Source organism: Aedes albopictus, chromosome 2 (assembly GCF_035046485.1).
Source record: "Aedes albopictus strain Foshan chromosome 2, AalbF5, whole genome shotgun sequence".
Taxonomy (NCBI): domain Eukaryota; kingdom Metazoa; phylum Arthropoda; class Insecta; order Diptera; family Culicidae; genus Aedes; species Aedes albopictus.
Genome location: NC_085137.1, coordinates 415,656,033 through 415,671,213, shown reverse-complemented (window position 1 = coordinate 415,671,213; position 15,181 = coordinate 415,656,033). Strand labels below are relative to the sequence as shown.

The 15,181-nt window shown below is 39.1% G+C and overlaps 3 protein-coding genes across 3 annotated transcripts in view; all 3 read left to right on the top strand.

Moving 5' to 3' along the window:
- LOC109426813 (WD repeat, SAM and U-box domain-containing protein 1) overlaps positions 1–15,181 on the top strand; it is a 398,043-nt gene that overhangs the window by 157,886 nt on the left and 224,976 nt on the right. The window lies entirely within an intron of this gene.
- Positions 1,571–12,398, top strand: LOC109417859 (zinc finger and BTB domain-containing protein 14). Its single transcript, XM_062854831.1, has 7 exons — positions 1,571–1,821; positions 1,880–2,492; positions 11,112–11,565; positions 11,637–11,844; positions 11,913–12,082; positions 12,142–12,281; positions 12,337–12,398. The coding sequence occupies exons 1-7, from the start codon at positions 1,666–1,668 to the stop codon at positions 12,396–12,398; spliced, it is 1,803 nt and encodes a 600-aa protein (XP_062710815.1). The 5' UTR covers positions 1,571–1,665.
- Positions 13,729–15,152, top strand: LOC109426819 (zinc finger protein 525). Its single transcript, XM_062853507.1, has 5 exons — positions 13,729–14,216; positions 14,288–14,495; positions 14,564–14,733; positions 14,793–14,934; positions 14,997–15,152. The coding sequence occupies exons 1-5, from the start codon at positions 13,744–13,746 to the stop codon at positions 15,150–15,152; spliced, it is 1,149 nt and encodes a 382-aa protein (XP_062709491.1). The 5' UTR covers positions 13,729–13,743.

Here is a 15,181-nt window from a genome sequence, read left to right as displayed (position 1 = left end):
GTGCCCGACGTTCCTCCGACACACGGTTTAGGAGAAAAATCGATTTTCGTGTGTCAAAAATTCCGAACAATGAACCTCGCAATGAACAACATTCCGAACAATAAAAATAATGCAAAACTCACGAAATCAGTAAAATTTTGCAAATTGGGTTGTTTAGTGAATTAAATATTGCCATTTTATTTAGCCTAATCGAAAGAGCTCATTTTTCTGAGTATTAGGTGATTTTATTGCGTTCCAATTCCTTTGTTTTGATGGTTAAATAAACAAAACAGTTTAATTTTCGGGGCTAGAATGACAGTTCAATCGATAAAGTGACAGTTCACCCCGAACAAAAAATTTTCTCCACACACTTAAAAAATTGTACCGAACTCGGTTGAATTTGAACCGAGTTTTTATCTGCTGAACGCTCGGTTACCCGCTCGGTTCAAACAATAACAACCGAGCATCCGGTAGACTTCATTTGACATCGATCTGTCAAACATACCGATGAAAATCGGTAGTCCAAATACGATATACCGAAATACGGTTTATAATAATGTAACCGAAAGCTGTCAAATAAACCGACTGAAATGTTTAAAAATAACCAGTTTCTTCTTCTTCTTCTTCTATCAGCATTTCAACCGTTTTAAAAACGTTTGGAATAAAAATTAAAACCATCAGCAGATTAAGTAATTGTGCCGGGAATTGTGCCCTTTATTATATTATGAAAAAAAAATCACTTGTTACAAAGTAAGTAACTTTTTGGAGGGAATCTTCGATGTTTAAAACTTTGCTGTTCCATTTTGTTTTGTTGGAAGATACCGCATGCAGATTCCACAGGGTGAAGCAGCAGGAGTAAAATTTGACCGCTACATCCACAGAAAAGGGTTTTCGGCTGATCAGTCGTAGGCTGAAAGTATATTTAATGAATATTGTTTTCATTAAATTTGATTAAAAGTTATTTTTATTTAGTTACTCACCAGTAAACTCTCTCTTCTGAATGGAAAAAGTCACCTGACACGCGTTTGCTCAGAAAAAAATATGTCCGGCGGTATGGAGTACAGAACCGAGTTTTCGGTTTAAAAATCCGGCGTGAAGTTCACCCCACTGACGTTTAACAAATCTGAGTATATTACCGAGTTTTCTCGGTTTTGTTTACCGAACTCGAAAATATTAATGCTTTACCGTGACAATCAATCAATGTTGTTCCACTTTTACCGAAAATTCGGTTCTTTTTGAAAACATTGGGCCAGAAAACATATTTTGAACTGAGTTTCTCGGTTTCTTGTGGAAAACCGATAACACTCGGTTGAAAATTGAACCGAATTCGGTTATATTTTCTAAGTGTGCATACAAACATTAGATGCATTTTAAAAATAGTTCCCGGACACCGAAAATGATGAAATTTTGGATTTCGACTGATTTTTGGATGGAGATTCCGATTATGCAATAATTTGAATACCCCTAAAGAACCCAATTTTGCCAATATTTTCAATTTTCAGCCTTAAGCTCTTTCAGCCATTTATCGGGAACCAAACAATTTGCCTTCAAACTTTTGTCGTTTGTTTTGGTTTGCATCTTCATCAAGTTTGTTTTTCTTATATAGTTTTGATAGTGGCGTCCAAACAAAACGTTGAAAATATTTAAGATTTTGAATTGCGATATTCCGCGAATTTCCTGGAAAATATGACCATATTCAAGTTGCAAAGTTTCCCGAACGTGTGCCGTCTGTGTCTGCAGGCGAAATCCTCCGCTGAAGTGATCTCGCTGGACAGCTATTTCCCGGCAACGGGTTGTTCGTTGGCCGAGATGCTCGAGGAAATCAGCATCAAGATACCATTCGTAAGTACTACAGAATTCGAGCGTTGGGATTACTATCAATAATGAAAATCTTCCACAGGAACTGGCCTGCTACCTCCCGGTGGAGATATGCGAGGGTTGCCTAGAAGTGTTCGAGTTTGTGTTCAAGTACAAAAGAAAACTGGATTTGATACACCGTTTCTCGAGTGCTCTGGCGGAAGTGAAGAACGGCAACCAGGATGTCCTAGTGGAGCTTTTCGAAAAAGAGAAGGAAAGTTTGAAAACTTTGTTTAAGGATTTGGATCTCTGTGACCGGGAGGACGTTGGTGTAGAGGAGTTACTGGCGGAATTCGACGAGTACGATATTGCTTCGACGATTTGCGTCAAGGTGGAAACCGTTGACGATGATGAAATCGACGGTGAAGTGATGGATGTAACGATGGATGAGCCGGAAGGGAAAGCGGCAGCTTCTAGTTTTCTGGAAGAGTTCCAAAAGGCGCTTGAGGATCAGCAGAATGATGGGGAAGAAAGTGACGAGGTGATTGAGCTCCAGCAGGAGATATTGTCAGATGTAGAAGAGCCCAGTGTGATTGCAAGCCAGAGCGCTGGAACGGAAGAAGATTTAAAGTCGGAGTACACGGTGATCGAAGGCGGCGACGATGAAGAAGATTACGAAATGGAAATGAATTTTGAATGGCCTGAAGCGGATCAAGGTAAGTCAAGCCCGCTTATGATAAGACATTACTATCGTAGCTTATGGCAAAACACTAATAGCTTAAATGAATATACGAATGGTTAGCAGGTCTTATAACAACAATATCGCAAACGCAACCTATGGAGTGCCACGGCACCCTCCACAGTATTTTGACCTTACTGTGCTAACCGGAGAAATTGAGCAGTGTTTGTCTGTGTTTCTCCGAGACAATCAGCTGCCATTCTTTAGTTTCAAACTTGAGGTTGAGCAAGGGCGGAATTATGAAGTCATTTATTAGTTAAAAATGTCACCTATGGTTTTGCCCTGTCCAAGAGTGATGGGTTTGACGATGGCTTATCAAGCGTCGTTATATAGTGAAAATGTGTTTACATAATTTCAGTTTTAGTCTTTTATAATTATAGATTAGCTAAATTAAATATAGTAACGAAAATTAGTGAAATAGTAAATGGAATAGTATTTGAAAGTAACTAGGTTTTGAATTAAAGCATTTCTTTACAAAATTAAACTATAATAGAATCTGAATAATCATACCATTGCTTTATTGACTTTAATTTAAACGCTTGATTTGTCATGCCTCCAGCATACGCTTAATCGCTGTCGCATGATCTAACAACAGTTGATTACGCGCAGTGCTGGGGGGACCGACAGGGCTTATTACCAGTCTATACTAACCCTCTAACTACTAACAAGACTGGGAAGCCAACGATCACTCATTGCACTTTTGATAGTAGTATTAGTAGTAGTAGTTAGTAGTAGTAGTAGGAGTAGTAGTAATAGTAATACAGTAATGTTCCGATTTTATCACGGCCTCCACGCGTCAGTTCTTCATTTTTCATTCATTTGCTGTTACATTTGAGAGCAAGTCTTTCCCCTCTTCTTTAAGGTGAATGTTGAAGGCGCGATTTGCAACGTTAAAAATATTGAAAATCCGTATAGATTTTGTAGAATATTTAAAAGCATTTTTGAAAAGGGGCGTGATAAAAGCGGAACAACACTGTAGTAGCAGCATTTTATTAACAAGTAGATTCGTACTATTCTTTTTCACTTCTTCGAAATTATTTTTATAGCAACTATAAACTCAGGAGTGGATAGCATAACGACATTGATTGCAGCAGGGTCCAACCTTATTATGAAATGCAAGAGTGCATGTGGGATGTCTCTGCATTACTTATATCTTCTAGTTAAGACAGGGCAGGGTGATAAGAAAATCGCACTAGTGAATGAATAATTTAGAATCTAAATTTTAGATGTTGAATGCTGTTCACTCAAGAAGTTCGCTGGTGCAGGTAGAAAAAGAAAAAAATATAAATTATGCTCTCTATGATGCTCAACAATGCTATAAACGGAATACTAAAATTTGCGGGCCGCCATTTTGTGGAGTTTGGCGGCCCACTGTCTTCTTGTCATTGCAGGTTCATTTTGTACAACGCGTGGCTACATAGAGTGAACAATACCATCGTCTAGGGAGCATTTTGAAGCTAAATTCGGTGAGTCTGTTCCATTATATTTACGTTGTCATTATTTTAAATTCACCATGGATAGTTGCGGCCTTTTTTACATGCATATTGTTATGCATCTGTTTGTGCACATTTGATGATACCCATCTTTCGTGTATTTACTCATCTAGCACTGTAAAGTTCGTCACTTCGAGTGTCGGCCTAAATTCTTAGTATTCATTTCATTAAAACTTCTATTGTTGTACAGTCTCCATATTTGATGTTGCCACGATGGGAGAGCACGTTGAGCACCGGTTTGTCCACATCTGCTAGAGCTTTTGGCTGGGGGTGGGTCTGGTTTGCAGGTTTAGCGGGGGCCTACCACAATTTGGGAGTGTGAGGGGGGGGGATCTCTGCATTGAACTCACTACTCATCAATTGCGTGGGGTATCTAGAAGACAATTGACGATAAGATTGGAAAAAAGCTTGCAGTTGGGACTAGACTAAAGTAGTGGCCGATAGAAAACAACGCGCTAGACAGCATTATTATTCATTTTTTTTTTAATATTTACCCATAGGCTTTTCGCCGGTTGACAGTATAGTATTTAGCTATGTACGAAGATACGGATTAGTTGGTGTACAGATGACAGGGTTCTCTCGGGAAGTGCTTCAAGCGAGGCTTACATAACAACTGACAATAAAGAAACCTATTTTCCTTGACTTTCTACGCAATGGACATCTGACCGAACACACGTATTTTCGTTAACCCTCTAATACCCAAATTTTTTATTTTGATCTAAATATCATTTTTCGTCATCTAAAATCGATTTAAACATGTTTTGAAAGATGATTCTTTTTAATTCTCGATTTCGTGAATTTCAGTTTTTGATTTTTCTAATTTTTAGTTTTGAACATCCCCACACTTTTATATTTTTCCTGGAAGCCAATTTGGGGAACGGATTTTTTGAGATGAAAACATTTTAAGATTTTATGATTATTGTTGAAATATTATTATTTTAAATTTTTTTCACAGAAAATCTTATTTTCCGTGTAATTTTAAGGAAAATAATTTTAGAGTGTATTCGATTCCCTTAAACTAAACTATTAAACAAGGATAGAATGATTTGGGAAAAATTTAAAATATGTTAATTGTAGCGATTCAATACAAAATAAACAATGACTTCTAAAAGGTGACTAAAACACCAATTTTTCAATGATTTTCAAAAAATGTAAATACGCTTTATAATACACCAAAAACCATTTTGAGATATACAAAACAGTCCTAAATATCAGCCAAAAATATAAAAAATTTGATATTCCACGAAACAAAAATTACAAAAATGATCAAACTATACCCCGTCTAAAGGCGGGATTGGGTATTAGAGGGTTAATCTCCTAGGCATTATTAAGACATGATGTATGTGACTTGGGGCCCATATAGCCGAGGCGGTAAACGCCCGGGTATTCAGCATGACCATGCTGAGGGTGACGGGTTCGATTCCCGGTCGGTCCAGGATCTTTTCGTAAAGGAAATTTCCTTGACTTCCTTGGGCATAGAGTATCTTCGTGCCTGCCACACGATATACACATGCAAAATGGTCATTGGCAGAGGAAGCTCTCAGTTAATAACTGTGGAAGTGCTCATAGAACACTAAGCTGAGAAGCAGGCTTTGTCCCAATGAGGACGTTACGCCAAGAAGAGAGAGTATGTGCATGACGGAACAACTAGCAGGACACAGTTCCAGACGTCTCTTTTTAATAACGATATTCAGCATATTTCCAATAAAACTACACTTCAATAAAGCAAAGACTAAAGCTGCTATGATAGAACAGATCAGAATGACTTAATTGACTTACACGGTGTTCAATAAGTTCGGATACACAGTAAAACTGAATTTATTTCCCATCTGTAATTCAGTTTTCCAAAGTGAATGTATTAATTGAAAGCTCACATAATACTGATCAAATACAGTATATGTTTTGAAATAAACTGTCCTTTATCCATTTGTAATAATCGCAAATGTGTCTCAAGTTCCTTTTGGCCGGCACGCACGTCTGTCATTGGTATTTCGTCTAGCTTTTATTGAGTAATGGTGTTAAGTTGAATCAAATTAGGTTGTTGTCCTCAGCATTAGTGGTAGCAACTATGGCCATACGAAATAATCTATTAGATTCAGATTGGGTGAAATACGGACTCATTTTATTTTGATCTTTAAAATTGCTAAAATTGTCGCTGTACCTGGTTTAATGATTTTTGTTTTGTCAAAAAGCAAGGCTGCGTTATATCTCAGTTTAATCCATAGTTATCTTTTCCAAAACTTGATTATATCCCAATTGTGGCAAATTTGAACCAAAATTGGCTTTATATTATGTTTTTATGTATTTTTCATAGATTTAAGCACATATTGACTAAACTTGCAAATTTATCACCATATCATCACTGAAATAGCAGTGTAAAGGGTTTGTCTATTAATTTAGTTATTTTAATATAGTATAGTGAGATGTAAACTCAAAAGTCAACGTTTTAGACTTCTGTAGCTTGAGCAACTTATCGAAAATTATTCCAGCGTGCCGGAGCTAACAAACTTTAGATAGATCTAAGGCTTATAAAAAAAAGTAGAAAAAAACTTTATTCAAAACCATATGCTATATTTGATCAGTGTTATATGACCTTTCAATAAATACATTTACTTTGAAAATCTGAATTACAGATATGAAATTAATTGAAGTTATATGGTGTATCCGAACTTATTGAACACCCTGTATTGACTACATATTGGAAATCTACATCGAATAACTGACAAATTGACAAGAACCTAACTAAATACATGGACCATACTACAAAAAAAAAGAGAAAAAGAAAAAAGGGGAAACTTTTATTAAAACTATTTTTGTTCAACGCAGGCCAAAACAGTGTCGACTTGGGCCACGATATGCCTACGTACTTCTGTGTGTTGAAACAAAAATAGAGGCTCATAGAAGCAAACGTAGGGAAAGGGTGCGGTGTTAGAACATAAGCACAGTGTGCTACCGCCGTAATCACTTTGAAAAAAAAAAAAAAAAAAAAAGAAAACAACGCAACCCTATTATTGTGTTATATTTTTACAGTCACCGCACACAAAATCTTTCTTCCTGTTCGTTCTTTCTGGTTCTTACGCAAGAAATGCTGTTGACGTCTTTTTATTGGTGTTTTTAACGTCACTTTACTGATGGGCCAAGATTTGGGTACATAGTGAAAAAAATGTCCTCAATATTCGGCCCACATTCAATTTGTAAAATAGTTATTATTCGTTGAAAACAAATACGCAAGTTCAAAATAGCGTCTTTGACCGTCGCATCAAATGTTCAATTATTGAAAAGTCAATTCGAAATGTTTCATAATCATGCCATTTATGATCATGTGTATACACTACCCATTAAGCCGAAGAATCATGACGTCTACAAAAGCTAAACAAAGTGACATTTTCATTCAATTTTAATGTTCCAAAGTGCTAAAATTGAAACAAAATGTTACATTTGTTTGGCGCATAGCTTTTCCGATATCCAGTTATGCGTGTTTGTTTGAGTTTTGGTTTACATTGATATAGGCCGTACGAGGGGACTATGCCAACGAAGCATCCCGATACCCTACCTACGTTAAATTATTCTACCCTCCCCCTGGATATTCGATCTTGACGCGATGGGAGGGCTTAACCCATTAGCACTTTAGCGCCAGTTCATTCACCACCGCTTGGACTTTGAGCTAGATATATCTAGTTTACGAGTTGAGCGCAAGTGAAGGAATCGCCGTAAGTGCTAATGGGAACCAAAGGAGTATCCGTCGTGCATTTATCACAAGTCAAAAATAAATTATAATTCAGCTTGCATAGACCTAATCTTTGCATTCTTTGAATTTTCTCAAATTTCACAATAATAATTATTGTTAAATTTAACGTAACGCAAGAGTGGGTAGAGGAGGTCTCTGCGTTACACTCATCATTCGTTACTCGAATTCGTTAGTACACAGGACAGGGGACGCTAGGATAAGTTGACTTACAGCCTTACAGATTAGATTCATTACAATTAGAAAATTATGGACTGATTAGGTAAAGATAAAACTGTTGATTATAGGAGTTTGTATTTGTATTTCTTATTTTTTATGGGTTTTGTGAATTTATAAAAGTTGACAAATAATCATTATCATTTTTTTTTTTGACAAAAATCAGTTGACTGAACTTTTTTGTTTTTATATCTTTGACGGTATTATTTCACTGATCAAAAAAGCAGGAATTTAGTTAGGACTTAGGACTGTTGACATTGTAAAGGGTTACGATGGATTTAATATTACTTTGGACTGAGATGATCACAGATATGCAGAAGACGACTAGCGAAATTAGAAACACAATTTGATACATTATTGACTATATTTTGACAAATAGGGTTTGACAAATTTCTTTACAATATCGAATGGAAGCTCAAAAAGTGTTATCTAACACTAATATGAGAGTTATTTGGAGATGATGCTGGTGCTGTCAATGACTAACATCGGTTATTGACACTATTGGTAATCAGCTTGAAATAATTTTCAGAATGTATTATAAAATAACTGAGGATATTATCTGATTATTGTTTGGGGAAGCTGTCAGAAAAACTAGTTGCCCATATCGGCTAAAAACGCTAGTTCTGGTAGCTGTCTTCGAATAATTTTCAGAAATATCAAATCTTTAAAAATTAGCTACGACACATTTTTTTTTTCTTTTTGCTCTTTGTATATTTCTTAAGAATAGTACTATGAAAGCGTTAACATAGACATAGACACCCTTTTTTATCTCTGAATGTTGTCCAGTGACCTCGGAGACTTTCGATTATTGAAATATTGTTCAATTATCAAATCATCTTTGGAGCGATGGGAAAAGTTAAAAACAGTATTTTTAAAAAACTACTACGACCTAATGCTTATTATTACACACTTTGCTCAAGTTGACGACATCGTCTAGTCCATCGTGAGTATTAGTCCTAGTAGGGGGAAAGTTGGGAAAGGGTCCAGGCTTTGCTATCAGCTGTCCTGCAGCTCCACCTGGTCACTCTTCAAAAAAAAAAAAAAAGTACGCAAATTATTCTAAGATAGTTATGAAAAAAAGTGAAATTATGCATGAAAGCTGAATAAAAGTGTGTTGTAAGCTATTGTGGCGCATACGACGTTTATGTCATTATGGGCGACCTCTGAACCCTTGTGGTAAAATAAAAATAACTAGTGTTCGAGGGGAACACTTTGATGCAAATTTTAGTGTTGACAAAAACGGAATAATATGTTGACGAGATCGGATAGTGACAAAAACGGATATTGATAAAAACGGAACTAACCTGTATATAAAATGGACTTATACAACTGTTGTTCGGCTAATATTGGCCTATGCATGGTTTGAATGGTGACAAAAGGACGAAGTGAGAACAATCCAATCAAAATTAGGCCACCTCCAAAGGATGTGCTTAATGGATATGTCTGGAGCGTTCTCTTCAACTCACACGGCAGCGCTCGAAGTTCTCTTTGACTTTGCTCCACTACACATTCATCTTAACCCTTTATAAGACAGTGGCAACTATATTGCCACCTTATACACATTTTTTTTTTCTGTTCGTTTAAAAAAATTTTACAACTTCTGTTTTAACTGATGGACACATTAGGCCTTTGTGAACACTCATGATTTTTTTGAGCCATAACAAATATGAATGGGCTTTTTTAGAACAATATGTCTCTAAAAAAACTGCCATTTTTGAGTGCACAAAGGTTTATAAGCTCGAACTTCTGCTTTGGTGAGCGAATTGAAAATCGAATGATGAGGAATGAAAGGCCTATGTTCCTTTTACTTGTGGACAACATTTCAACTTGATTGCTTCATTACTTTTAGAAACACAGCCTTTTTAAAAAATGTACTATAACAAATGGGAATGTACTAAAACTGCCATATCGTCTAAAATAATTGACCAATCGAGTTTAAATCCACACATGTAAACTAAAGAAAAAACCGCATGATTGATGAGCATCACAAAATAGTAAAATTTTCAACTTAACAAAAAGTTAAAATTTAGACCATTTTTTTCATACAAAATCGACCATCGAATTTTTTGAAAATAAAAACGTTTTTGTTCATTACACCACATGTACTTCATATTCCAATGAAGATTCCGTGGATCCCGTGTCTGGTTCTCTCGGCCTTATAAAGGGTTAAACAGGAAGCACTTACCGCTTACGGGTACTCGGTTTACAAGAGGAAACTTCTGTGAACCGTGGATCAACACACACCTCGTTGTTTCCAATTTAGATGAATTGGGACAAAGTTGTCCTTGCTCCAAGTGATCTTATAATTGCTTGTAATTATTCCATGAAAATCCCTTCCCGGGAAAAGTCGACACCTGGCTATCTGAAGAGAAGTATTTCAAACGGCATCGTATGTTGCACTGATGGCTCCATTCTCAAAGATCGAGCTGGTGCTGGTGTCTACTCTCGTGAGCTACGGCTACATCAGTCTTATTCACTTGGTAGAAACTGCACCGTTTTTCAGACTGGAACCTTTGCTGTTATGTGCGGTGTGCAATCAGCACTCCAGCAACACGTAATAGGCAAAGTAATATACTTCTGTTCAGATAACCAGGCTGCTATTGAAGCACTAGCTTCGATCAACTCTAGGTCGAAATTAGTTATCGCTTGTCGAACTCAAATCGAGTAGCTGAATTCAGCAAGCGCTGTTCACCTTTGGGTACCGGGCCATTCTTCCATCGCTGGAAATAAAAAAGGCTAATGAGTTAGCTCGCACTGGAGCATCACATGACTTCATTGGCCCTGAGCCAGCTATGCCGGTATCGAAGTGTTGAGTAAAGCTTCAGATTGACACCTGTGGCTGCCACTCAGCACAAACAATACTGAAATAGTTTGGAGTTAAATCCAGGGGGGGGGGGCGAAGTATCTAACAAATATGTCTAAGAAGAATTGCAGCATGCTCGTCAAAGCATTGACTCATCATTATCGACTCAGCTATCACATAGCAAATCGGTACATCCAAGTTTCAAGCATTATGACCGACAAATACCCCCCATGACAAAGCAAAGAAAACTGCTGAAATTATCCACAAAGTCACCCAACAACATTAATATGATCTTATGGCAAATTTTAGAAAAAAATAACATGTCTCTTATCACTGCAGATGAGCAACGCCCTACCCAGAAACGTAGAATCTGTCGACTACCGGAAGAGCCAGCGGAAGAGCAGCAATGCAATTTGAACTGTACCTTCAAAACTACATTCCCTTCCCAGTTCGAGCTGCACTTGGCCCGGGTGCATCCGGAAGCGGCGGAAATACTCTCCTGCCATCGGGTGGCATGCGAGGGCGAACTATGTGATTCGGTTGACCTGCTGAGGCAGCACAAGAACGACGTCCACAGTACGCACATCTGCATGGTATGCGGCAAGGTGACGAAACATCTGATAGCGCTGGAAAATCATATGCGAAGTCACGAACGCCAGCGGGAACCTACGGTGCAGTGTTCGATGTGTGACGAGATGTTCCGCAGCGAGCTGGAGCAGCAACGGCACGCCACCAAGGTCCACATGGGACGAAGTTTGTTCGAGTGCCACGAGTGTGGACTTGGTTTTAAACAGTGAGAATCTTTGGTTCCAAAAAAATATGTAGCTCGAACGGGTAAAGATCATAACAGTTTTATTATTGCAGAAAACTATTGCTAACGCAACACCTATCAACGCATTCCACCGAGCGTCGATATCTGTGCGATCAATGCGACCTTGCGTTCAAAACCTCCAACCATCTCAAGCGGCACATACGTACGGTGCACACCGAGGTTCGATATCCTTGCGCGCATTGTCCCATGACCTACGGGCGGAGGGATAAACTGCGGATGCACATAGAACGAGTTCACGATGTATGTTAAACTATTGTTCCCTACAGAACCTATGTATTTTAACGCATTCTAATCCCATTGGGTTTCAGATTCAAACTTACTTCGTGTGCGACATTTGCTGTGCGTCATTCGAGTCGGACGATAAACTTCAGGAGCACAAGGTTCGCCATGAGAACGCTCAGGATTTGGAGTGTGGCATCTGTTTGAATGCTTTTGCAGCACCGGAGGACTTCAACGAACATCAATGCATCACGTATCAGTAAGTGGACTGAACTTTTCTAATAATAAACCGATATAATCGTTTCTGCTCTGTTGCAGGGACGATTACATTTGCTGCGATCGTGACTTCCGGTATCATTCGTTCTACAATCGACACATGTTCCTGGCGCACGGGATGAGCACCAATGCTCGCGTGAAACCTAAATCCGGCGTCCTGATGGGGAAGCAGCGTGCTCTAAGTAAGTAAAATTTAAGTTAAATTTGTATTTTTATTTCTTGCGCAATGTATTACAGTCAATTCCCAATCCACAGAAGCCGGTCGAACGGTGCACCAAAGCGAATTGAAAATCGAATGATGAGGAATGAAAGGCCTATGTTCCTTTTACTTGTGGACAACATTTCAACTTGATTGCTTCATTACTTTTAGAAACACAGCCTTTTTAAAAAATGTACTATAACAAATGGGAATGTACTAAAACTGCCATATCGTCTAAAATAATTGACCAATCGAGTTTAAATCCACACATGTAAACTAAAGAAAAAACCGCATGATTGATGAGCATCACAAAATAGTAAAATTTTCAACTTAACAAAAAGTTAAAATTTAGACCATTTTTTTCATACAAAATCGACCATCGAATTTTTTGAAAATAAAAACGTTTTTGTTCATTACACCACATGTACTTCATATTCCAATGAAGATTCCGTGGATCCCGTGTCTGGTTCTCTCGGCCTTATAAAGGGTTAAACAGGAAGCACTTACCGCTTACGGGTACTCGGTTTACAAGAGGAAACTTCTGTGAACCGTGGATCAACACACACCTCGTTGTTTCCAATTTAGATGAATTGGGACAAAGTTGTCCTTGCTCCAAGTGATCTTATAATTGCTTGTAATTATTCCATGAAAATCCCTTCCCGGGAAAAGTCGACACCTGGCTATCTGAAGAGAAGTATTTCAAACGGCATCGTATGTTGCACTGATGGCTCCATTCTCAAAGATCGAGCTGGTGCTGGTGTCTACTCTCGTGAGCTACGGCTACATCAGTCTTATTCACTTGGTAGAAACTGCACCGTTTTTCAGACTGGAACCTTTGCTGTTATGTGCGGTGTGCAATCAGCACTCCAGCAACACGTAATAGGCAAAGTAATATACTTCTGTTCAGATAACCAGGCTGCTATTGAAGCACTAGCTTCGATCAACTCTAGGTCGAAATTAGTTATCGCTTGTCGAACTCAAATCGAGTAGCTGAATTCAGCAAGCGCTGTTCACCTTTGGGTACCGGGCCATTCTTCCATCGCTGGAAATAAAAAAGGCTAATGAGTTAGCTCGCACTGGAGCATCACATGACTTCATTGGCCCTGAGCCAGCTATGCCGGTATCGAAGTGTTGAGTAAAGCTTCAGATTGACACCTGTGGCTGCCACTCAGCACAAACAATACTGAAATAGTTTGGAGTTAAATCCAGGGGGGGGGGGCGAAGTATCTAACAAATATGTCTAAGAAGAATTGCAGCATGCTCGTCAAAGCATTGACTCATCATTATCGACTCAGCTATCACATAGCAAATCGGTACATCCAAGTTTCAAGCATTATGACCGACAAATACCCCCCATGACAAAGCAAAGAAAACTGCTGAAATTATCCACAAAGTCACCCAACAACATTAATATGATCTTATGGCAAATTTTAGAAAAAAATAACATGTCTCTTATCACTGCAGATGAGCAACGCCCTACCCAGAAACGTAGAATCTGTCGACTACCGGAAGAGCCAGCGGAAGAGCAGCAATGCAATTTGAACTGTACCTTCAAAACTACATTCCCTTCCCAGTTCGAGCTGCACTTGGCCCGGGTGCATCCGGAAGCGGCGGAAATACTCTCCTGCCATCGGGTGGCATGCGAGGGCGAACTATGTGATTCGGTTGACCTGCTGAGGCAGCACAAGAACGACGTCCACAGTACGCACATCTGCATGGTATGCGGCAAGGTGACGAAACATCTGATAGCGCTGGAAAATCATATGCGAAGTCACGAACGCCAGCGGGAACCTACGGTGCAGTGTTCGATGTGTGACGAGATGTTCCGCAGCGAGCTGGAGCAGCAACGGCACGCCACCAAGGTCCACATGGGACGAAGTTTGTTCGAGTGCCACGAGTGTGGACTTGGTTTTAAACAGTGAGAATCTTTGGTTCCAAAAAAATATGTAGCTCGAACGGGTAAAGATCATAACAGTTTTATTATTGCAGAAAACTATTGCTAACGCAACACCTATCAACGCATTCCACCGAGCGTCGATATCTGTGCGATCAATGCGACCTTGCGTTCAAAACCTCCAACCATCTCAAGCGGCACATACGTACGGTGCACACCGAGGTTCGATATCCTTGCGCGCATTGTCCCATGACCTACGGGCGGAGGGATAAACTGCGGATGCACATAGAACGAGTTCACGATGTATGTTAAACTATTGTTCCCTACAGAACCTATGTATTTTAACGCATTCTAATCCCATTGGGTTTCAGATTCAAACTTACTTCGTGTGCGACATTTGCTGTGCGTCATTCGAGTCGGACGATAAACTTCAGGAGCACAAGGTTCGCCATGAGAACGCTCAGGATTTGGAGTGTGGCATCTGTTTGAATGCTTTTGCAGCACCGGAGGACTTCAACGAACATCAATGCATCACGTATCAGTAAGTGGACTGAACTTTTCTAATAATAAACCGATATAATCGTTTCTGCTCTGTTGCAGGGACGATTACATTTGCTGCGATCGTGACTTCCGGTATCATTCGTTCTACAATCGACACATGTTCCTGGCGCACGGGATGAGCACCAATGCTCGCGTGAAACCTAAATCCGGCGTCCTGATGGGGAAGCAGCGTGCTCTAAGGGTAAGTTAAATTTGTATTTTTATTTCTTGCGCAATGTATTACAGTCAATTCCCAATCCACAGAAGCCGGTCGAACGGTGCACCAAATGTGACTACGTCTTCGCCACGCGCAAGCTCAAAAAGCAGCACATGGAAACCTGCCAAGGACAGGTGGTCATTTTCGAAATCGAACCCGTACCTGAGGCTACAGCTGCTGCAGCTGTTGTGTCCGAAGTTTAGTTTTTAGCTCATGCAAATGGCGATTTCTC

Excerpts from the sequence above, each read along its gene's own strand:
- LOC109417859 (XM_062854831.1), top strand. The coding sequence starts at position 1,666 with ATGACCATATTCAAGTTGCAAAGTTTCCCGAACGTGTGCCGTCTGTGT. Across the intron at positions 11,845-11,912 it reads ACATAGAACGAGTTCACGAT|ATTCAAACTTACTTCGTGTG; the intron begins GTATGTTAAACT and ends ATTGGGTTTCAG. Across the intron at positions 12,282-12,336 it reads GGGGAAGCAGCGTGCTCTAA|TCAATTCCCAATCCACAGAA; the intron begins GTAAGTAAAATT and ends AATGTATTACAG.
- LOC109426819 (XM_062853507.1), top strand. The coding sequence starts at position 13,744 with ATGTCTCTTATCACTGCAGATGAGCAACGCCCTACCCAGAAACGTAGA. Across the intron at positions 14,496-14,563 it reads ACATAGAACGAGTTCACGAT|ATTCAAACTTACTTCGTGTG; the intron begins GTATGTTAAACT and ends ATTGGGTTTCAG. Across the intron at positions 14,734-14,792 it reads CATCAATGCATCACGTATCA|GGACGATTACATTTGCTGCG; the intron begins GTAAGTGGACTG and ends GCTCTGTTGCAG.